This window comes from Catharus ustulatus, chromosome 2 (genome assembly GCF_009819885.2).
Source record: "Catharus ustulatus isolate bCatUst1 chromosome 2, bCatUst1.pri.v2, whole genome shotgun sequence".
NCBI classification, from domain to species: Eukaryota; Metazoa; Chordata; class Aves; order Passeriformes; family Turdidae; genus Catharus; species Catharus ustulatus.
In genome coordinates this window covers 103,610,295-103,635,543 of record NC_046222.1, presented here as the reverse complement: position 1 = coordinate 103,635,543, position 25,249 = coordinate 103,610,295, and the positions used below count along the sequence as shown (strand labels likewise).

The following is a 25,249-nucleotide window of genomic DNA, read 5'->3' as shown; positions in this document are numbered from 1 at the left end:
TTGCTAATGGTGCCAAACTCGGAGGTGCCAGTGACTCTTTTGAGCAATGAGAGGCCTTGCATAGGGATGTAGATAGGTTAGAGCACTGGGTAATGTTTAATGGGATGGAATTTACCAAGTGAAAAATGTTGGATTTTGCATAATGCTGGACACAAGTATAAACCGGCAGAGGTGGAGTTGGAGAGCAGTCCTGCAGAAAAAGATTTGGGGTGATGGTCAGCATCAGGCTGAATGGGGGTCAGGCCAAGAGGGTAAATCCCATCCTGGAGTGCATCAAATACAGCACCACCAGCTACTCAAAATGGTGATTATCCCACTGTATTTGGTGTTGGTGCAGCTTCACCTGGAGTGCTGTGTGCAGTTCTGGGCCCCACAATTTAATAATGATATGAAAGTCCTTGAATGCACCCAGAGGAGGGCAGCAAAACTGGTGACAGGGCTGGAAGGCATGTCCTGGGAAGTGTGGCTGAGGACTTTGGGTTTGTCTGGTTTGGAGAGGAGGAGGAGGCTGAAGGGTGACCTTATTGTACTTTATCTGAAAAGGGCAAGTGGAGAGGAAGATGCTGATCTCCTCTTCCTGGGATCTACCCACAGAACAGATGGGAATGGCTCAAAGCTACACAATAACATTCAATGTATTATTTGTTGATATTTACTTTTTCAGTTTCATTTTTTTATTAGAACCACGATAAGGAAACAGAAATCCCTTACTAATGAATTATTTCCATAAAATATACAATGAAATCAGAAACTATGTAAAGAGCAAAATATACTCATTTCAGTTTTGTGTTTCCCTCCTTTCTTTCCTGAAGCAGAATATTACTGCTATTTTATCATGTTTCATGGATGTTTTAATCTCATACTGTTCTTCTATCCATGGCTTCTCCAGTGAATGGTCATGAAACGTGGCAGACACTGGACAAGCATGCAATAGAAACAATGCTAAAAGTATGTTTGCATAAGTTGTCCTTGAAAGAGCCAGTCTTGTTTCTGAGGTGGACCTTGCTATTGAACTTTAACTTTCTCCTTCACCATCTCCAGCTCCATTTTTCTCCTGTTCATTTCTAGAGAGTGGTTTGGTTTCACTGGCCAGATTTTAGTCTTCACTCTGTTGCTGAGTCATCTCAAGATGCGTAAGGGGTAAAATTTGCTGTAACTTGGTGAAAGACTCGCAGGGCAGGTGTTCAAAGTGTTGTATAATTGGGTACCCTCTTTTCATTTTCCTGCCTTATTTTCAAAGAAAAATATGTTCCAGTTATTTATATGCAAAAGGATAACTAAATACCAGAGCCCAGGACTCTGGTTCCCCTGCCCCATACATTAATTACAAGTTTGTGTTTACTTTTGACAGAAGGGCATTGAGAAATAAATTTATTTGACATTTCCTATTTGTTGGTTTTGATATCTCTCCCCACTAAGTGTACAAGCTTTCCTGAAATTCATTCCTAAGTGCACACTTTTGTATTTGGGAGCTGGGAAGCCTGGTTTGAATTTGTTGTTTCCATTTTGCACCTTAGTTCCACATTTCAGAGCTGGGCCTGGGGACACACAGCACTGACATAGATAAGTTCCTGTATTAATTTATGTCATAGTGAGCATGCAGTCATGAAATGCATGTCAAACACAAGTTATATTTTACTGTTACTTTTAATTTCATGCTGTTGAGATTTTTGAAAGGGTAAGGAAAATGTATATTGGGAAGCTCTCTTTAAATTCATCATTGCAGCAGTTATTGATCTGTCTACTCAAATGTTCTGTTTTACTTCAGTGGGTACTGTTATTTGAAAGGTTTATTTCTGTGCTTTTCTGTCATTTTGAAAGAATCGGTGAGGTCATCAGGAGAGGCCACTTCTGAGAGACAGTGGTTTCACACAAATATGGATTGAAGATTGGGCAGGGGAGAAGAAGCTTCCAAAACTGATAATAGGTATACAGCTACTGTCATAGCAGATTAAGTGGCTAGTTAATTTTCAAAGCTCATCTCTGGTATTTCAAAAACGGTTGTATCTCCTAACATAATTATGGAGAGAGATGCAAATTAAGTCATTTTATAGAGTTGGTTTTGGTTGGTTTTTTTTGCCATTGCTCCAATTAAAGACCAGTTTGTACTTGCTTGTGAATGCTATTAACTTTTTCCCCCCCATGGGGCCCACTGTAGATAGAAGATTGATTTTTCTTGCTTCTCTGCATGTATTTTTTTTCTTACAAGAGATGCTATGCTGCTTTCTTTTTTTCAAGGTGAGGAATATAGATGTTTGTCTTAACTGTTTGGGACCTTTGTGGTTTACCAGAGGAAAGCAAGTGTGCACAAATACTTGCTGAAATGAATCTTGTAATATGATCTTGCAATCCTATGAATCTTATAATATTTATCTGTTGTTTTGTTTTAGGTTTTTTCCTCCTTCTGTTTTTGCTTTTGTAAGCGCTTTTTCTTGTAGATGTCAAACAGCCCTGGTCTTTGAAGGTCTGATTCTTGAAGTTTGCCCACTGTTTCCTTCCTGGCAGATTGAAGGTGTGTGAGGCTCAGGTGGTGACCTGAGATCCTCTAATCCATCTCCTATATGTTGGAGACTGCTTTAGTTTCCTCTGACATCTTTCATGTGATGTGTCAGGCCTGGGAAGATGGGATCCTTGGAGTTTGCCCTGTTGAGTGCAGTTTGCTCTCTTCAGCATGCAGATTAGGGTGCTCCAAAGTTGGCCAGAAGATACACTGTGCAAGGCTTATAAATGGGTAGGAAAAGTGGTCTTTAACTCTTCCTTCAGGCCATTTCTGCACTGCAGATTGAAGCCACCACTAAAGGCTAAGTCAAAACTCTCACCAGCATAAGTCAAGTCAGAATTATGTTTGAAGAAAAACAGACATGAGGGAACTGAGAATGGACTGTGTGAGCATATAAAATGCTACAGATAAAACACAAATTTCTGATTATTTTAAATTATGGTTTCAGCTAGGTACACAGGCATGAGCAATAATCACAGGTGATGTTTGTGATTAACCATGTTTTAAGATGCAGAGTGGAAGAGAGCCTTCATTTAGTGTTTGTGCTTGCTCTGATACCTTGCTGTCCAAAGGAAACCTGTAGAATTTGTTTTTCCTTATACAATGTAAGATCATTCTCATCATGTTAGTTTGTATGAAGTTGAAATTGCTAAACAGTATTTTCACATTCTGATAGAATTCCTTTTTAACTCAAGTACTAATAGTTTTCAGTAGAGAAATGAAAACAGTTGTAGATGTTGAAATTATCAAGTAGGGGAGCTACACATCTGGCCATTTATGGCTTTGTTGTCTCAAGTAACAGATAATTTAAAAGCAGAAATGCTTTTTTCTAGTTCAGTGGAAAGTAGCAGCATAACTGAAAAAGTGGTGAGCTGCTACTGATCTGTTATTGCAATCAGCTCCTTCTGTCACATTTTACGTGAAGAAGAAAGGGGGATAAATTGAAACTAGCACATAAAATATTGTTTTAACATTGCTGCTGGCTATGTTTGTAAATGGAAATAATAAATCCTAATACAGCATTGAGAGTAATACTAAAGAATTCCCACTAGCTTATGTTATTTATAGCTGTTCTAAAGTTTTATTTCTTTTATTTATGTCTCTTTTCAAAGGGGTTGGCCCTGAGATGGTGCTCATAGTTAGCTAATCTTATGCTAGTGAATCGCAGTTTTTTAGCTAAATTTTATAATAATGACAGATAAAAATGGCATTATAAAATCAAGTAGTATTGCATTGTAATCTGTTGGAAGATAAAATAAACTTTCATAAAATATTGAAATTAAATAATATGAACTGATTGTTTTAAAATGCTCCTGAATAAATGCAAATAAGTGGAAAGGAGTGAAAAAGAGTGGATATGTCTTTTATATAAATGAAAGCCTGCAATAAGGTCTCTCTGGAGCATTCTCTTTGCCAGGCTGAACAACCCCAAGTGTCTCAGCCTTTATTGAAAGGTGTTCTGGTCCTCAGATCATTTTCATGGCCCTTCTCTGGACCCACTCCAACGGGTCCTTGCTTTCTTGTCCTGAGCATCCCAGAACTGCATGCAGTTCTCCATGTGTGGCTTGTGAGAACTCATTAGAGGAAGATGATCCCTTCCCTTGACCTGCTGGCCACAACTTGGAAGCTTTTGTGAACATGTGACCATACATGTGTATGAAGACATGCACAAACATGATCTTTTTAAACATTCATGAAGAGATATCTGTCATCAAAGCATAGGCTTCATAGTTGTGGTAGCAAATCACTGTATTCAAGCTTACAAATTTTGCTGAGATCAGAGCACAATGCTGCAGTTTTGAAAAACTATTGTGGTTGTCTCCATTCCAATGTATCTCCTTCTCCTTCTGAATTTTACATTGACAGAATAATTTTTACTTTATCTGTGTGAGTTTTATACATACAAAGTTAAGTTTTGTTGTGGTTAAGAGCTAGCTGGCAACTCAACTTGATGTATGCTCACTCATTTGATCTGTGGGTGGGACTGGGGATAGCATCAGAACAGTAAAGGTAGAAAAACCTCATGGGTTGTGATAAAGACAGTTTAATAGGTAAAGCAAAGCCAAGCCAAGTAAAGCAAGGAGTTATTTCACTGTTTCCCTGATGTTCAGCCATCCCCTTCATCATGCATGGTGGTGATTTAGAAAGACAAACACCATCACTCCAAATATCCATCCCTTCCTCCTCCTCCCCTTGGCATTATATGTGGAGTATGATACCATATTGTATGGAATATCCCTTTGGTCAGTTGGGATCTTGGGATCATCTGTCCCTGCTATGTCCCCTGCCAACTCCTGCGCCCCCAGCTCTCCCTGGTGGGAGGGGGTGGGGAGCAGAAGAGGCCTTCATGCTCTGTGTAAGCACTTGTAAGCCCTGCTCAGCAGTAGCAAAAACATCCCTGTATTATCAACACTGCTTCCAGCACAAATCCAAAGCACAACCCATACTAGCAACTGTGAAGAAAATTGACAGATCAAAGCAGCATATGTAACATATGTGTATTATTCCATTGTTTGCATCACTCTTAAATTAAAAAAAAAAGAAAAATAAAAGGAGAAAGGAAAAAAAAGATATAGTGCTGCTATATCAGTACTTAGCATTCTGGCCTACCTGAATTCCTCCTCCTTGGAAACTGATTTCCAGATCTATAGCTGGTGCTGACAGGGATGGTATACTGCAGCACATTCCCTGCAGGAGTACCTTGCCTAATTCCTGTGAAAGGGTGTCCTTATACTACCTCACAGACTGACAGTTGTAATCCTGTTCTAAACAATGAATTTACCAGAATCTTTATCCATTCCGTTTACAGAGTATGGACTTATAAATGATGAAAGAAGTACGTACATATAATGTCTTAAGTATGTCAGCCTAGGTGTGTTGCAGAGTTTGTACCTCGTTTCTCATGTTCGGTCATTTAGGTCTTCCTGATATTGTTTCACTCTTCCACTATACAGAAAGTAAATAGTTATTTTGTTTCATCTTTTAACACCACAAACATACAATTCTGAGCTGTGGGTTTTTTTAACCAGGAAATGATGTTTCCAAAATTTCCAAAATCTCTAGAAGAACAGCAAGTTGTTTGTCCCTGTGACAGTTTCATACTTCTTTCTCTTCTTGTCGTGTTTTCTTTTCCTTTAGCTTAAATTATTATTTTGCATATTCTACTGTATTGCTTGTTTTACTCCAGTCAGGATAAATCAGAGCTATATTGTTTCCTTATCTCAAAAATACACTTTAATATCAAAAATATAAAATCAAACTGGCACAGGTGACTTTTGGGAAACTCATGTTGCATTTAATTGAATTTTCCATTTACTTAAAGGTTATTCATTATCTTTGCTTGACAATTTATTTTAATTGTTCTACAATATTGAAATGCAACTTGTGGACTTTTAATGAATCACTACTAATATGTATCAATTTCTTAAATGCAAATATTACCTTTTGTCTATTAAGCCATTCTAGACAGCAGGTGTTTACAAAGATGGACTAAAAGATTACTTTAGTCAGTTTTCCACCAAACTTGCCTGCTGAAATGCTTTCCTAACTTTATGTTCGCTTTACACCTGTGTGGGTTTTTGACTCCACAAAAGGGACTAGGAGTCAGGATTACTACTTATGTTGTGGCCCAACATCATTGTCTAAGCAGAACTGGATGATGTATTCCACCTAAATATGTTAGGGTGAATATATCTAGCCTGAAAGAAATGTTAACGTTCATGTACATTTCCTTTGTCTTTTAGAACAATGGGTCACTTGCTTGGTGCCAGAATCATAAGCAGTGTTCAAAGGTAAGTCCTGCTTTTTCCTCTCTCATTTGTTGCCTATCTGCTTTCAGTCTCTTGTCTGTAGATTATACTTTTCTTCTTGGCCTGTTTTCAGAAGTGTCAGTTTATATTTTATTTGGAAACCTAAACCTGTAATAAAATGTCAAAAATTAAAACCAAGTGATTTACTCTTTCAGGACAAAGTAATCATGTTGGAGGATACATATCAAGTGTAGTTAAACCAACACAATTCTGTCATTTTAAGAAAGTTTACATTGGCTAGAAACTGATGTCTCCTTTGTGGTTTTTTCAGTGTTTTTGATCAGAAGAGAGTAAAACCGTCATTAACTTGAAAATCTTCCTCCAACACCACTATTTCAACATTTCATTCAGTTTGGGTGTTTAATTTTTATATTGAACCTGAGTTTCTTTGAAAGTATTCAGGACACAAATCCCACTAGCTCTACTGATACCCCTTTGCTATTATAGCACTTAAACCCTGTAAGCCTAAAGGGTAAGTGAGCTAATTGTCAACTGACTCTCATGGAAGAAGCAATTTAAGAGCTTTAGTGGGTCAAGTGGAATTGCACATTTGTTGCTGACTATTCATAAACACCATGGAAGCTGCATTCATTGCAAATTTGCCTAAATATCCTAAAAATGTATTTCTACAATAATTTAGGCCTTTTAACTTCAATAATTATTCTTTATTCATGAAGGTTATACTGAAAATGGAATTAAATCTAAGTAGCATTGTTCTGTTCTGTTTCAATAATGCAATTGATGTTAAATGCAGATGCTAACCCTTGAGTTTAACACATGTTGATTTCTTGTATACATTCAAAGAATGAGATTACACATTTGCTGATCTAGCTTCTGTTGACATAAAAGGGATTGGAAATGGGCCAATTTTTTTACTGTTCTGTTGCAGGTAAATAAAACAGTTGATTGCTTTTATGAGTATTAAAATCCAGGATATAACAGTGTCAATATAAGAATGGAACATTTCCTATTAGCTGTGCCACATTGCTAAGGATTTCACTCCTGCAGTAAAATCTTATTGTTCTTAAAATTCTTCTTGAAAGCCCCAAATAGATGTGCAGAGGATGTATTTCATGATAACTGAATTGCCTTTGCAGGAAAGCATGAGGGCCTTGTTCCACAATGATCATGATACAATTTTTTAAAAAAATTAGTTGGGAAGGCTGGTGTGGTAAGTAATCTGAAAGGTTTTCCAGTGGTTTGTGTCTGCCCAACAAAGATGGGATTGTGCTAGAAATGTAGTCCTGGTTTTAAAGCAGGGAAAAGGTTATAGGAATATCTGAGTCACTCCCAAGTTTATCAGATCCACATAAGGTGTACATAAGCTGACATGAATTTTATCTTAAAATTCAATCAGTATCTTGAGGCCAGTGTAAGCATGCTACAAATTTATATTGTATTATAAAACAGTTTAAGTTCAAAATTACTTATTAACATGTGCTTTGCAGTTGTGTTACCCTGTTTTTCATTCTTTCTTAGGAAGATAATATATTTTCCTTAAGAAAGCAGCTTTGCCATATTTAGAAAATAAATAAATATAAACTTGGCTAAACTGTTAGCAGAGCTGAACTTAAGCATAATGTTGTCTTTTCAGGATAGCTTTGATTTTCTGTGTTTTGCAATACAAAGTTAAAAAATTGCTTTAGCTAACTGAAATTTTCAAAGTGATGCAGAGAGTTCTGTTAACCTTTTAAAAATTCCTTTCACTGCTTCTCAGCACCTCAGTGGAGGAGATTTATGTGAGTGTGACAAGTGGTGGAGGATTCCACAAGGAATGGTGTGCTGCTCAACCTTAATACAACTAGCATGGTCTTGTTGGAGATACAAAGGTTGGGGCAGCCTTGGCTGCAGTGACCATGAGATTGTGGAATTCAGTATTGGGCAAGAAGGAGGCAGGGCAGCAAGCAAGATAGTAAGTGTGAAATTGAGGAGAGCAAGCTTTAACCTCTTTAGAGGCTTTCTTGGAAGAATCTTATGGGAACAGATCCTGTGGGGAAGTGGGGTTCAGGAGAGCTAGTTGATCTTGAGGATCACTTCTGCAAGACTCAAGGATGATGCATCCCGGTGAGCAAGAAATTTGGCAAAGTAGGCAGGAGACGTGTGCATAAATAAAGAACTTGTGTCATTTCTCCAGTGTAAGTAGGAAATACACAGGAGATGGAGGCAGGATCAGGCCACTTGGAATGTATATAGAGGGGTGTCAGAGTGAGTAGAAATGAGGCAAGGAAGACCAAGACACATCTGGATTAATGGAAAGGGGTCTGTGGTAACAGAGGACAAGGAGAAGGCAGAATTGCTGAACACCTTCCTTGCATTAGAATTCACTGACAAGACCAGCCTTCAGCAATCTCTGACACAGGAGACCTGGGTAAAGGAGTTTTGTAAGAAAGACTCCCTTGGTCAGGGAGGAGTGGGTTAGAGAACACCTTGATGTCCATGAGCTCTGATGGGAAGCACCCACAAGTGCTGAGAGACCTGGTGAACACCATAAGTAGACCAACCACAATCATCTTTGAAAGGTTGTGGCAATCCGGAGAGGTGCCTGAGGACTAGAAGAAAACAAATGTCACCCCAGCCTTCAGAAGAGGCAAGAAGGAAGACCTAGGGAATTTATCAACTAGTCAGCCTTACCTCAGTCCGTGGAAAGGTGGTGGAGCGCCTCACTCTGAAAGCCATCTCTGTCCTCATGGGTGACAAGTAGATTATCAGGAGTAGTCCTTGACCAGCCTGATTGTCTGTGATTCTGTTAAATATCTCAGATGACAGTGAGCAGCAAAATATTCACCAATTATTTAAAATTAAATTTAATTTAGTAAGATCTTTGCAGAAATCTGTTTTTCAAGATGAAGCACAAGAGAACTCTTGAATGCTTGCCCCGTTTTGACATGTGTAATTTTGATATGTTAAAATACTTTGTGATAATTTAAAATAAATTGTCGTTTTTGGTTGCAATAGTTTCTAATTCATTGCCATCATGTACTCACTTCTCCTTGTCTACTGGCTTGCTACGGAAGCAGACTGAGAGCTTTCTTCTTTGATTCTTGACAATTGATGGGTTGGCTTCCACTGTTGAGATAAAATTGACATTATGGTTGATGAAGTTTGTGAACTTCTTTGGAAAAATATTTGAAACCAAAATTTCTTTGTCTAACTTCATTCATAGATCATTGTTTTGTTTGAACTTAGGCTTATTGAGTTGCAGATGATTCCTTTTTAAGGGGACAGAAGGCCCAATATACCAGTGTCTTTGTTTGAAAGACAGGTGTCTACTAAGAAAGGTAGGAGCCTTTCTTGAAATGGAAATTGTAAACCCCCTCGCTCCAAATTAGAATTTTGAAATTAAGGGGTTTTCAGGTAAAGATATGGGAATAGTAATAAGTTCTTTACTAGGAAAAATTGAAGTAGAAATACAGTATTATAAAAAACAAATCTAAACACTGATAGAGTCAGAATACTCTGACTCATCAGAATACCTGTCAGTCAGGGTGTTGGTAGCAGTCCCATGAAATGGTGACTGCAGTCCTGCAGTGACAGATGTGATTCAGTTGAAGCAGTGCTCCTGCAGAAGGTGCAGTTTCCCTCTGAAGGTCCAGTAGTGGTGTAGAAGGCTCTGGTTTTCCTCTGGAATCCAGTGGAAAAAGGCCGCTTTGGTGTTCCAAATCTCAGTTTTTATCTAGGTAAGAAATGCTTGGCTCCTCCCCCTGGCTGGAGCATCTCCCATTGGGATGATGCAATTTTATCAGGCATGCAGTGGGACTCAATGGCCCATTAACAGAGGATACTTCCCTGGAGGAAGGATGGGTTGTGGAAAATATAAAGATGACTGCCCCACCTGGTTTTAACAGATGGTGGTAGAATAGATACTTTTGGTTACATCCTGTATTGCAACCCAAGACATCCAGATCTGCTGCGTTCCTGGGACCTGGTTAGGGACGTCATCCAGAAACTTCTTAATCTGGAATGGTCCTGAGACTACTACTCATTACTGATTTTCCACATAGGGCATAATGGAGTGGGGCCACATAGTTCAGGGATGATTAAAAAGGACTTCAGGGCCTTGGAATGTTTGGTAAGGGAATCTGAGGCACAAGTTATGACTTCCTCTATACTTCCAGTTGAAGGCAGCAACATTGGAAGAAACACTGTTGCCTTTGTTGGGGGAGAAACGAAGGCAAGTGGCGACCTGGTTAGAGCGGGCCACGGCGAACACACACACACACACTTACAATCCCAGTCGCCGGACAAATCACTCGCTACACTGATGCAGTCGACGGTGAAATGCGTTTATTTCTCGGCAAACGCGGGCTTAAGTAACTTCGATACAGCTGTGATTGGCCAACGGCATGGAGAGGGCGGGGCCTAACTCCTCGTGCATAACGATGTCTTCTGAACGAACTTTCTAGCTCACCACATTTCCCCCCTCTCCATGACCGATTAAGCCTTCGCAGCTGTGCTAAACTGATGTTAGTAACAACTCGTGAAACATATTAGTAACAACACGCGAACTATTTTAAACGTCTAAATGCAATCGCAACTTGGTTATAACTTATCCAGTCTAACAATGAAACGGGGACCGAACATTAACACGGGTACAACAACTGCAACTAGTCCCACTAGGGTGAACACATGGGTGGTAAACAGGGCTGTTGGGTAAACAGGGGAATTGAACTGATTTCATTGCCGGAACGTTTGGCCGTGACGCTGGAACTTGTCTTCGAGTTCTTTGCTTGGCCGATGAAGCGGGTTTGGCAACAACAGGACACCGAAGCACGAAGATGGAACGCAAGGCTGATGAGATGGATCACGGCGGTGAACCTGTCAAAAGAAACTCAGAGATTTCGTTAGTTTCATTGGTTTTGTTAGACAGCACGGGCTTTATGGATTTTAATGGGCACCACTTTATGACATCATCATTTTTTTTTTTTTACTGCAGCGTACTCTCTACCCGTTACAACTAACTTCCATCGTTTCTTTAGCGCAGGAAGCTTCTGCTGTCTCCAGTCACTGCTTCAGAGGTTAGCTCCAGTTCACTTGCTGTGGTGTCATCACTCACATTCTTTCTAGTCTCTGGCACTGTCTTAGCAGTGCATCCTCCACAGTAACACCCAGTTCAGCTGCTTTCTGAATTTCTTTCTCCGCCACCTTCCCATCCTCTTCAGAGATGCCCTCCGCCGCCTGGAACAGCTCCTCGGCGAGGGCGGCAATGCGGGACGGCGCCTCTTCCCTCAGCAGCTCCCGCAGCAGCACTTCCGCAGCCTCCACCCGCGGCCCCGCCATGGCCCCTCATGTTCGTCACTGCCTGTGCGTGACGCGGGTGGAAGCTCTTGGCCCCGCCCCTCGCCCTCAGGCTCGGTGCCATCTTGGGGCGCAGACGGGGATGGTCTTTTTAAAGTTTCGTCAGAGTCCGCTTTGTTAGAATTGTTTCAAAACTTGGAAACACTTTCATCATCTGGCGATAGCTTAGCGGTTACTTTAGAGGTCGAATTAGCGGACTGGGGCCGTGAGTAGTTGTCAGTTTCTAGCGGCGTGCTATCGCTGATCGCAGTTTGAGTCGTGGCAGCGACTCCTACTTTAGGTGTGAATTTTAAACAGTCTCGGGCTGCCCGCCAAGTTTCTTGCTCTGTTAGCGCTCTCTCCAGAGCCTTCACAACTCCTCCCCAGCTCTCCAAACGTTTACCAGAGCTGGAGACAATCACGTTGTTAGCGCAGGCGTTAGTACACTCCCTCCAGCACCCTGAATGCAGGGTGTCTGTGGTACGGTCTATCGCCCTCAATTTCAACAACTGCATGATTACGTAATCAAAATTCCTTGATTTGCATTGGATGCCACATTGCCTATGCAATTGGGGAACTACCTTGCCAAGCGCATCCATTTCTTGGCGGTACGTGAGCGTCCTCACCGTCGGGGTCAGATCCAGCTGCCTCGACCGCCCACCTCTTCCAGTGCGAGTCCCGTCACCCGGATCGTCCTCAGTCGCGTGTATCGGGGGCTATTCCCTCACCCGAACACCTGGGGGTGTTCCCGGGTTTCGGCACCACTATGTTGCCTTCGTTGGGGGAGAAACGAAGGCAAGTGGCGACCTGGCTAGAGCGGGCCACGGCGAACACACACACACACTTTTACAATCCCAGTCGCCGGACAAATCACTCGCTACACTGATGCAGTCGACGGTGAAATGTGTTTATTTCTCGGCAAACACGGGCTTAAGTAACTTCGATACAGCTGTGATTGGCCAACGGCATGGAGAGGGCGGGGTCTAACGCCTCGTGCATAACGATGTCTTCTGAACGAACTTTCTAGCTCACCACATTACACATGGGCTGAGTTTATTACTACATGTCTCTGTGGCTGGTACGACCACCAAAATTTTGGGTTTTTTGACAATTGAATGGTCTATGCAGCACCAGGCATGCTTGTACCAGTAAGGACTCACCTTTCTCAGGGAGGAGAGTTGCTGCTTGGGAACCAGAGGGGCCCATTTCATTGACAGAGCTTTAAACTAGTTGTGATAGGGGAGGGGGACAATATCAGGTTTGTGCCTGGCAAGCTGTGGAATGAGAAGTGAAGGTCAGAAGGACAGCAGGCAAGAGGACCCTCTGCCAGTGACTCTGGAATGTGCTGGCCACACTAGAATGCGCTTGCAGTCTTACAGAGACAAGCCAGGGATTCCTAATGTTACAGAAACCAACAGAGAAACACCAGAGAATTATCTCAGTGGAATTAAGGGCTGTTCCTTTAGGAAGACAACATGGCTAGCAGGCCAGCTGAGGTGCTTTTACACCAGTGCATGCAGTGTGGGCAGCAGACAGGAGGAGTTGGAAACCACTCTGCTGACAGAAAGCTATGATCCTGTTGCCACTTCAGGACAAGGGGAATGGATTCAAACTATGTTTGTGTAGAAGCATTTCACATACACTCTTCAACCCTCCACATTCCCACTAGCACTGACACCCACATTAGGATTGATACTACATGGTGTAGAACTGTTTGTGTGCTGTGGTTCCATTCAGATTTGATCTACGTAATGAAAGTTAAAATATAGCATTTATTTTCTTTTGCTTTACCGGTGGATGGCTGGCAGCCTGTCAGACTTGTTGAGTAATGCAGAGGTGGACTCATAAACAACAGCCTGAGGAAAAAGAGCTGCAACATGGAGAGACTGAAAAAGAAAGTGGGCTGGATTGAGCTGGGCTCAGTTTTTCTTAACACAGTTGTTGGACCAGCATCTGGATCTCAGTCAGCTCTACTCATTCCTAGACACCACAGGGGTAAAAAGCTTATCTGGTGAGAGAACCAGACAGACATTCCCTTCTTTTTTTTCTGAATACACGACTACATAAATTCCCAGTTCCTGTTGCCAACAGCTGATTCATCAGAGGAGTTGAAAATAGAACTTCTGCGGAGGTATTTTCTGGTTGGAGAAAGACAGTTAAAGCTGGAAACTGATGGATCTAGTTTTCTTATGCATCTAGGCTTAAGTATTTCATCACAGCCAAGTGTTTGGCAAAATATTGCAAAAAATATATTCATGCCTGTCATTTCCAGACTGCCTTTAAATAATATTTTGACATGGGTTATCCCTGTAAGTAGGTAAATATAAGCTACTTTGGGCTTATTCCTACTTTTCGCCTCCAACTATTCATATTTGTTATGATATATCAAACTCTGAGTTACCCAAGTGATTATTTTAAAGCATTATCAGGTACAGGTTATATACAGGATGAAGTAGTGTCTGTAATGTATAGGTTTTATCTAAACTATAATTCAAATTGTTTCCAGCACAGGTAGTCAATTAGCTTTGCTACATGATTCTATGTACATAATTCATTAATACTGGATCCCTTCTCTCTAAATGGAAATTTATAGAAAAAATTAGTCTATTTTTAGATGAAATGATAGCTGCTAGGGAGTGAAGAGTAGAATAGGTCAGTTTTTAAAATAGTGTTGTTTGAGTATGTGGTATCTAAACCCAAATGTCTAGTGCTGCTGATGAAAAATATTCACTCACACTTTTTGATAGTGACTTGTTTATAACTTGTTAAAATGATAGATCTTAGAATACTTTTTCTTTTTTTGAAGAGAGATTTTATAATTAAAAGTCACATAATAAAATCTTGATGGATTCTAGCTCTTTCTGCAAGCACAATTCTCAGTGAATTTAGTGAGAAATTCTGAAGAGTTATGTGTTTAGTGTTGAGAGAGAAGAATTCTGCCCAGATGTGGTTGTTATTAGGTTTGTGTTTTCTGGAGCTAAGCTTATACATTTTTACTTGCAATTCCCAATGTTCATGAGGGTAGAAAATGCTATTATGGTTTTTATTCTATGTACAGATATTATCTGACAGTTTCATTATGTTACTTCTGAAAATGAAATGCAGTTTACTTTGTGGGTTCTGGAGAAATACAGAAGACATTCACACTTTTTCATTACTGTATTTTTTGTCTTATGTATCTCTGAGGGCACACAGCTGAAGGGTTGGTTTCATGTGTCATGTTTACTTTGGTAACTTTCTCTTTATGTAACCTACTTAGAATCATATAATAGTTTGGGTTGAAAGGGATCTTAGAAGGTCATCTAGTCCAATCCCCCTGCAACGAGCAGGGTCATCTTCAACTGGGTCAGAGTCCCATCCAATTTGACGTTGAATGTTTCCAGGGACAGGGCATCTCCCAACCCCTGGGCAACCTGTTTGTGTGTCACCACGTTCATCATAAAAGATGTCTTCCTTACCCCTAGTCTAAATTTATCTTCTTTTTATTTGAAACTGTTACTCCTTGTCCTGTTCAACAGGTGCTAAAATTCAGTTCTGATTTTTCTCATAAGCCCTTCTTAAGTACTGAAGGGTTGCAATACGGTCTTCCCAAAGTCCTCTCTTCTCTTGAATGCTGAACAACTTTCAACTCTCACCGCTCTTCCTGGAAGAAGTGCTTTTCCCATTTGATAATTTTTGTGGCCCGCCTCTTGACTGGGTCTAAACAATAATTCCTGTGGTGGGGAGCCCAGAACTGGAAGCAGCACTCCAGGTGGGTTCTCACTGGAGCAGATTGGAGGGACAGTTCAACAATCTGTTGATGACTCTGCATTTGATGCAGCCCAGGGAAGTTAGGGCAGTTGCATGCTGTGGGCTCATATCCAGCTTTTCACCCATCAGTACCCTTAAGTCCTTCTCCACAGGGAAGCTCTCAATCCTTTAACCCCCCAGTCTGTATTGATACAGAGGATTTTCTCACCTAGGTCAGCACTTTGCACTGGGTCTTGCTGGGTCTTGTTGATCCTCTTAAAATTCCCATGGGCCCACGTTTTCAGCTTGTCCAATGCCCTCTGGATGGCATCCTGTTCTTCAAGTAGTCAGTCACAACATACAGCTTGGTGTCATCTGCAGAGGGTTTTGCTTAGGGCCCCCTCAGTTCTGCTATGCCACTGATGATGATGATGATAAGATGAACTAATGCCCAGGGTTCTGGACACCTCTAGGGAACACCACCCTCTGGATGAGATCAGCCAACCAGTTTTTCTGCCAAAGAGTCCAACTATCAAATCCATCTCTCTAACTTAGAGAGAGGGGTTTTGTGAGAGACCCTGTTAAAGACCTGGATAAACCAAGGCATGCCATATATCTCAAATGACCTCCCTGTCCTCTACGTGCCTTAGTATAGCTTCTAGAAGAATCTGTTCTATGATTTCCCAGGCAAAAAGATGAGGCTGACAGGTTGATAGTTCCCAAAAGAAGAAGTTGGTACTTCTGCCTTTTTCAAAAATGGGTGCAACCAGTACCCTTTTTCCTGGATCTTCACTTGTCTGCTATGGCTTTTCGAATATTATGGCCGCTACCTCAGCCAGTTCCCTCAGGTCTCTGGGGTACATCTCATCAGGTCTCATAGACTGTGCGTGTTCCAGTTCCTCAGGTGGTTATGGACCTGGTCTTTGGTTACAGGTGGAGTGACTTTACTTCTCCAGTCCCTCTCTTGTCCAGTCCACTCAGGAGGTGGAGGGAAAAAAGGTTGCCTATGAAGTATGAGAGGAAAAATGTTGCATACCTCAGCCTTCTCCCTAACCTTGTTTGACCATGTCCTTATATTCTTGCCAGGATAGGTGTCCATACTTCCATGCCTGTGCATTTCCTTCTTGCCCTTTACCTTGACCAAAATGTCTCCACTCATCTATACAGGTCTGTTGCCTTCCCTTCCTGATTTTTTACACTTGATGATTGAGAGTTCTTGTGTTTTATAACACATGTCCTTAAAATCTGCCATCTCTTTTCTAGTCACTTGTCCTTTAGAGCAGTTTCCCAGAGAGTCCTGTTGACTAACGTCTTGAAGAGCTGGAAGTTTACTTTCCTAATATTTAGGGTCCTGACTTTATTCTTTGCCCAACCCACATCCTTCTGGACTGTAAACTTCAATAGTGCATGAACATTGCATCCCAGACTGCCTCCAGCCTTGATATTGCTGATTAACTCGCTTGGTTTAAGCATTACGATAAACATTAAATTTGCTGATCAATCTTTCCTGCTATATGTGGATTTAAGAACTACTTGTTATGTGCAATACTATCAAAACCTGGCCTAAGAAAATAATCTGCAAGGCTGACTCAAGCACCTTAAGGGTAACAACTTTGCATTGGAGGTTTGCTCTTTTTGTAAACAGCAATAAACTGTTTTATGTTATGCTTTTAATTCTTTCACTGACTTGAACTTTACTGTTGGGTATAAATTTCACATCTTTACATAATTCCTAGGTTGGGGTTTTTTGCCTCTCCTTAACTTATCCTCTGAAAATTTTTATGTGCTATTTTATCTCTTTCTCTCCACTAGTGTCACTGTTCTGTGCGCCCATCCATGTGTTTCTTAAAAATCTGTCAAAGAATCAGTGAATTGTTGCGGTTGGAAGGAAAAACCTTTCAGATCTCCTAATAAAGGGTCAGCTGGAGCAGGTTGTCCAGAACCACATCCAGTTGGGTTTTGAGTATCTCCATACATAAAGACCACAACCTCTCTTGGCAGCCTATTTCAGTGTTTCACTCCCTGCACAACAAAAGAGTTTCTGTGCTTCCTTTTTTTTGGTTTATGCCTGTGTCCTCTTTTTTAGTCCATAGACATGACTGAGAAGAGCCTGGCTGTCTCTTTTTTCATTGCATCCCAATGGATATTTATAAATATGAGGCAGATCCCTCTGAACCTTTTCTCCAGACTTATCAGTCCCAGATATCTGCACTTCTCTATATATGGTAGATGGTCCAGCCCCTCAATGGAATTCTTGGCCCAAAGTATTCTTCTTTTCTACTTATGCTTTCTAAGCCCCAAATGACTCATGCTTCCTTCCATTTGCAAAGCTCCTGTCCTTAAAATCCCATTGCCTTCTAGTGGCCATTCTTGCTGAATTGGATGTAAATGGACAGCTTTTGCTGTTCCTGCTCCATTTTTCTGGTTTGATTTAGCAGTGTGAACTCCACAGTTCCAAGGCTGTTCTACTCAAGCACTTGGAAGTGCTGAGCATATAACAGGTGCTTCCCTATAAAAACAACAGTTAGATTGCTGATTGCTGCTGAGAGTAACATGAAAGGACAGAGTCCTGCATTGAGGCTGTCATAGTGAAAAATGTATTTTAACCCTAAGGTGGGGAGTGAGGGGGAAAGGCATTTCAAGAGAGTTTGTGAAGTAGGCATAATTTATTTTTTTTACAGCTCCTTACACAAGGTTTTCTTATGGTAGGCAGCTGAAAGTCAAGAGACCAGCAGGCATAATTTAGAGCTGCATGTGCCGTGGCATTTACAAGGACTGGAGATAAATGGGGATCATCATAACGCACTGTGAATTGCAATACAACTTTCTTGTTCCCAGTGGTCACGGCAGTGGTCCCTGATTGATTGATTCTGTGAGAAGGCTGCAAGGCTATTGTTTTGGGTTTTTAGAATTGAGAGGAAAATGTGAAAATAAAAATAAATTGTGCAGCCAAATAATCATACTGTTTTTCTATCTCAAAAATGCAGTTTATGTTCTTTTTAGAATAATATACACTCCTGAATTCTACATTCAAGCAATTGTTTCAGGCTTCCAGCTGCGCTCTTTCCAGATATAATGCAGGTGGAAAGATGAGTTAATGGTTTAAACAATCAGAGATTTGATGCAGTCTTCCATCTGTCAAAGCCCACTGAAATGAAAGCTCACAGTTTTAATTTGTGCCTCCAGCATCTAACTCAGTCTGAAATGGTGTCAACGATTTGCCCTGCCCACAGTAGTGTTATTCTTATGTTAAGCATTCTGTGCACACATGCTGAGAGACTTCTATCAAACATATTAGTGTGCATTTGAGAGATCATTAGCCTGAAGTAGCTGAAACATTCCAGGTTTCTTAGCCAGGAATCTTACATCTCTGCTGGAAAGTGTGTTGAGCCACTGTTATTTACACAATAAAGCTAGAGCCAGATAGGGATAGCTTTGTAAAGTTCAGCGGGAATAGTGGTGCTGTGATTTAAGTGGCACCCATAAAAGGGTGAAATGATGAATGTTTTGGTTTTTTTGTCTAAAAAGATGGAATGAATAAAGATTTTTCTTGATCTGCTAGAAAGATTGTTTTTCTTTCATTTAGTAAAAGTAAAGTGGTTTAATGGAATTGGAGTTCATAAGACTTGATCAGATTACTGTTCTGCTTAATAGATAGAAAAGTCATGAACATGTAAGAAATAAGGCAGATGTAATACTTATTGTTTGCATTCTTATGGATTATTAGATTTTTTAAATAATCATCTATAAAAAGGTAGAGGGGACTGAGAGAGCCATAGTGGTTAGATGATTAAAGCTGTACTAGCTAATAAATAGGGTGTCTGAAGTTTCTGGATATTTGTGTTTGGGGAAATAGAAGAAAGAGCTTTGTGATTCAGTGTTTATGTTTATACAAAAGCATTAGTGTGTAAGTGTGTTGTGATTACAAGAATCCCTTTGTTCCTAAGAGTCTTCAGAAATGACAAATAAACAGAATTGAAATCCAAACAATATTTGCAGTTCTCTGTAATGCTCTGATGTATTGCTCTATATTTGTAAATATCAAGTCTTATTTTTTGGGGCATGGAAAAAACAGTTGTGTTAGAACATGAAATAAGTGAACATGAAGTAAGTTCATATTCTTTACATTTGCTATATTGGATCATGTCAGTCATCCTTCCAGTCTAATTGTGTTAGCAGCTAGATTCTCAGTAGGTAAGTAAACCTGTTGGTCTGGAATAACCTACTGCTAGGAAAAAACCTTACTTTAGCCCTGTTACTTATTTTTGTATGATACTGTGCAACCTAAAGGATATGTCCTTTTCAGAATGCTTGTTGGGGCTTCTCAGCTCTTGCCACTTACTGTTTTGTGCACCTTAAATTATTTTGCCTTGGAAGAGCAGACCTTAGGACTTAATGGAAGGTGTTTTGACTTTCACTCTGAATGATGCTACTGATAACTTACTGTCTCTAGTAAAAATGACTAGAATCAAGTTACTTTCTTTTTTCCCTTGTAAAAAAAATTACCTCAACTGCCCGAGCCCTTATGAGGGATAGGAAAGAAAAGATCAGATTTTTTTAATGTCCCTATAGCCCAAGTTTTTGTTAATGCAGAATTCTGCTGAGGTTCTCATTGATCTTCAGCATAGGTTTACAGAAAAGTTTGTTTCTTTAGGAGCGTGCTCTTTTGGCTAGTTTTATCTGCTTTAAGGAGGTGCTCAAATCTGATTGTGTGCTGTTTGAAATTGGAACTGATTATTGAGCAAACCCAGCCAGTGCTGAGCATAACCAGATGAGGATTAAGTGAACCCTCTTTCACAGAGAAAGGACACAAAATTGCCATTAATGACTGAATTGTGCCAACACTGGCTTTGAGAGTAATGGCACAGCAGTCTCAACTCAGTTCTCAGAAAATCAAGTGCTGGCTTTAGACTTTAAATCTGGATATGCTGTGATGTATAGAGACATACACTGCAGCTAAAGGGAGAAATGTGTGCATGGGGGTGCTCACATATAAACACAACAGATATTATTGAAGCTGGTGTGGTGAAGCACTAAATGCTTCTTTAACTTAGCTTTATCTGGTTCAGTGAACCCTCTTCAAAATCCAGGGATATTCAGACTGCAGAATCCTTTATTGAGAGGTATTTGAGCACAAAAATAATCCCTTACTAGAAACTTTTGAAATACCAATGCAGCTATGCAGTCTAATCAACTGTAAATTTTTTGTCATCTAAAAAGCAGTTGATTAAGTAACATCTAGCAGAAGGGTGATTATCATTGGAGCAACACTGGTCAGACAGTAAAGACAGATGCTACTACTGAGACTAAGGAGAATTAGCAGTAAATCTTCTTGAAAACAAACAACAGATTTATCTTCCAAAATCTTCAGTTTTACTAGATCTCTCACCACTCAGTTTGCTCAAAGCTTGTACATATATTTTTCTTGTCTTTCAATAACTTTGCATGCTATATGCAGAGAGCAATATGTGACTTGAAAGTGTATTTGAGATTTTGATTTCCCAAATACAATCTTAGTTCCCAAAGCTCAGCTGCCTGAATTATTATTAGGAAATTTTAATAGCTCAGATAAGTCAGAGAATCTGTACAAAATTTATAAATTTGCAGTTGAGATGAGAATCTTATTATATTACATTTCATTAACCTAATTAATTTGTAGTGCAAAACAGGCTGTAATAGTCTGTTTAAATGTATAGTCCTTTTCTCCTCTTGTGGGAGACAATTGTAGAGTTAGGTCAAATACATCTTTAGTTAAGTGACAAAGACAAAATGTACTTGCATTGGCCTTTAATGTAGTAATAAAATACATTCAAGCCACTGGAAAGGGACATATGTCTGTCTCTTAACCATGACTTTAAAAAGAGTTTTGCTTGACTAGACCAGGGCATTATTCAAAACCCACTGAAGTAAGGAATACTGACTTTCAACAAGCTTTATACCCATCTGTAAGTTAAGATTGTGCTTTTTCATGTGACCTCCCTTGGAGTTTCTCCATTACTCTAATATTGAAGGAGATATAGGTGTGCTTCGGTAGATGGAGTTACTGTGCTGAGAGGGAGGCAACTGTCTTTGAGGCAGACAGGCAGGGATGCAAGTGCCCTTTTCTCCACACATTCATTGAAGTGTAAGGAAAGCATTAAGCTGGAATTGAGAGCTATGACTGTTTTCTACTTTTGAGTGCCTGCAAAGAATTGGAAAGCTGTCTGAGCACAGAAGCATAGTCTGTCCTTAAACAGAAATTGCACATTTTATTTAGTAACCCTAACTGTGATATTTAATCAGACACTAAAGAGTTAATTAACATTTAGCTCTGTATATTAGAATAACTCTCTATACACAACAGAGAAAAATGCTTCTGAAAGAGTGCAGTGTTAAGGAGTGGGTTTTGTGCTATGAATTTTAAGTAGATCTCCTTATTGAGTTTCCTTAAAAAGTTCTGCTTAAAGTAATTTCGGGGTATAGTCTGAGGTTAATGGATCAGAAAGGTAACTGGTTCTGACAGTTTTTCCATAATATACACATCTACTATATGGATTATGAGCATACATTCTGATCTTGGTAATTTAAAATATTTTTAGCTATTTCAACAACCTGAGGAATTTAAGTTCACAGTGGAAGCATATAACTGTAGAGCTAGAAGTCCCACTATGGAGATAGTGACAGGAAAATATTCCGACCTTTTTTCGGATGCCGTAAACTCTCTGACGTCTGCAATGGTTCTAAAGGCTACTTCATGCAGTACTTCCTGTAAACTAATTTACAATTGATTTGCATCCTTATTTTAACAGTTACATGGGGTGTAAAGTGAAAGGGATGTTCATAGCCATATTTATTGAATGTTGACATATGCATTTAATCCATATGGAAGATGTGAAGCAGTATTTTGGGTTCATGTTCAATGTAAGGAACTGTCCATGCAGGAATGCCAACAGGATCCACTACACTGAAATGGAAGACATGGATAACTATTCAGCCTTGTAATGTTTTGATGCTGGTGTATGTGTGTACAAAATGGATTTCTTGTTTCGGGTACGTGTTTTCAGCTTATGCATTTAGAAATTAGAGGATTGCTGTAATAAAATCTATAAAGGAATTTTTTTCCTTTGGAGTGTGAACCAGAAGACTGAGTAATGGACAAGGATGTTTTCCCCAATATATCTAATATTCTGTTTGCTTTAAGTTGTAAAACCCTTGGGTTCCAACAAATGTCAGAGTTTGCAGCCTCTGACTTTGAATAAAGAATACAGCTGACTAGGTTTATTTTTCTCATGGCGTGATATTATTATATCCAAAATCCATTAAATTTCAATAGCCACAATAAATCAGGATACGAACAGGAAAACAAAACTGAGTTATGGCACTTGGGATTTTAACTGCACTCTCCAAAAATAGTAGAACTTTTTCAGAGCTAAGAATGAAGAGTCAAATTTTAAAGTGGTTTTGTATTAGGAATGAAATATTTTCATTTTTTGGCTTAAGTGAAATATTTAGCTGCATTTTTACTCACTGAACTTTGTGTACCTTCAGGAGGGAAATAGACTCAATTTTGTTTTACATAAATATAACCTGTTAACCCTAATAAACAAAAAAATACTGGTTAACCGCAGTTACCACTTCATAGATTTTTTTCAAATTTTGTCTACTTAAATCAGACTTTAGCATTACATGGATTCTCATGTGTTACTTTTCTTAAATCTGGAATTTTTTCAGTTTGGCTTGAGAACATAATGCAGAGCTCCAAATACATCCCTGGCGTGGTCCATGCAGTTCGTTGGGAGGAGAATTAACCATGCTTGCTTGCAGGAATGCTCATGGGAGGCATGGTCAGACCCAGCAGGCAGAGCTCAGTCTGGCTATACTTGTTAACTTTTGTTTGATTCTGGACCATATTGTTGAGTGATATCTGAGGAAATGTCATTATTCACTCTCCAGGAGGCATGTCTAAAGCTCCTAAAGGGCCAGGAGTAAGGAAGGGAACTGCAGTTTTTTGGGTGAGATTTTTGAAATGTTACGATTTATATCTATAAACAAGCACTGAGACAACAGAGGGGAGTAACTATTTAAATCAGTGAAGACACTACCAAACCTGTCTTTGCCACCTTGGAAGATCATTGGCTCAGCAAATATTTCTTAAAGAAACATTGTTTTATCAGCATTCATTCCTGGTGATCTATTCTACTTGTATTATTCAGTGTTCTATTTTCCTTTCCTATTTATCCTTGAAGGTATCTGCATGACAGAAGTATTGTTTTTCTTCAGAGTTCAGCTATTCCTGCTGTACAATTTCCTTATCCAAAGTCATGTTTCACCTTGTGTCAAATAAAACTCCTATAATAATTGTAGCCTGTGTTTTTGGTGGGACCATGATACATAAATAATCCCTTTTTAATTGCTTATGTTCTTCAAAAGATGAATTAGATCTTTGTTTCATAACTGAATATTTTAAAATTAATCTATAGTTAAATAACACATTTGAATAACAAATGAGTGTTTTTTTTAAAAAGATGTTTAGTTGGTAGCTTTCTTGCCTTGTTTTTTCCTTTATATTTTTACCCTCCCATAAAATTAACTGAAACCCAGAAAACTTAATTGATGTAACTTTATTGTTGCTAATTGTAGTGGTGCAAAAAATCACAACATGCACTTCATTCAAAGTATATCCATCTGTAGGGGAAGTAATTGGATTTTTGTGTTTTCTAGGCTTAATAAGTGTTTGAAAGTACTTCAGATTGAGGGCTTTAATTCCTTAAATGGCAAGTAAGTAGGTCATCATCATCTTCAGGGAAAGGCTTATTTGTCCTCATTATTCCTGAGGTCCAACATTATGCAAATTTACTTTATAATACACTTGAAAGTAGTTATTGTAAGGAAGTGAGTGAATCTATAGGCAGTACTTTAAAGACAACATCAACAGCAAAATAGATTGAATTTATTAGAAATCCAGCTTTTCTTCCTCCTTTTTACTGGTTCTACAGTGGGAAGATTGTCAGGTGTAATACTGATTTAAAAGGATTGATGACTTGTATGGTGCACTTAATGGCTATTTCAACTTCTACTTTTGGCAGACTAAATAAAAATGTTAAAATACATTCATGGTACTCTGTTAAAAAAAAAAAAAAAGCAAGGACGCAGCAGGGTGGTGAAAGAGTAACGATCAGGAAGCACAGTAGTGTAGGCAGATCACATACTTGTATCTTCACCAACAAATGTCAGGGATCATTCCTGCCCTGCCAGCAGGATCCTAGTGGAGGGTTTTTGCACCTCTGCCATCTGCCTACCACACCTTCCTCTTCTTAGAGAAATGAGTTGTGGTTTTAACTGTCTAGCTCTTATTAAAAAAAAAGAAAAAAAGAAAAAATTTCACCATGGAATTAAAGAAAGAAAGTGCCATATTGTAATAATTTAAAAATTTTTTACCCCCACAATAGTCAGTTTTCTGGGTAGGTCAGTGAAATTCAAACAATTGTATGCGTGGCAAGTTTGTTTTATGTTTGCACAGAAATCTCTTGATTGATCAATTAGAGTGGGGTGACATTTTAAGTGCATTACAGTTTGGGGTTTTTTTAAATTTTTTTTTTTCCTGGAGAAAGGCTGAAAAACCTCAATATAGTTGTACTTTTTATTTTATTTTTATCAAATAGTGAATTTCGGGAAAATCTCTTGGGTATGTTTTATTATGCTGTCATGGAAAGCTAGTGCATTTTTTCTTTATTGCTAACATTTGTTGGGTGATGACAGGTTATCAAACAGTACAGAGCTGTTTAACACCTTGGAAGAAGACAATAAAGAAACTGGTGACACTTGCTTAACAAGAAGCACAGTGTGTTTTGGGAAATCTGTCAGTGAGAAGACAGGCCTGTAAAGATGTCAGGCCTATTTTGACCTTTCCGCTCCTTGTTTGTATTCTACTGTTTCAGCTTTGCAAGTGACTCCACAT

The 25,249-nt window shown here is 39.4% G+C and overlaps 1 protein-coding gene across 1 annotated transcript in view; it reads left to right on the top strand.

Annotated features, from left to right (window-relative positions):
- ANOS1 (anosmin 1) overlaps nucleotides 1–25,249 on the top strand; it is a 134,035-nt gene that overhangs the window by 17,568 nt on the left and 91,218 nt on the right. Inside the window, exon 2 of the mRNA XM_033052325.1 lies at nucleotides 6,244–6,291. Coding sequence (XP_032908216.1) covers nucleotides 6,244–6,291 — 48 coding nt within the window. The remainder of the gene's footprint in view (nucleotides 1–6,243; nucleotides 6,292–25,249) is intronic.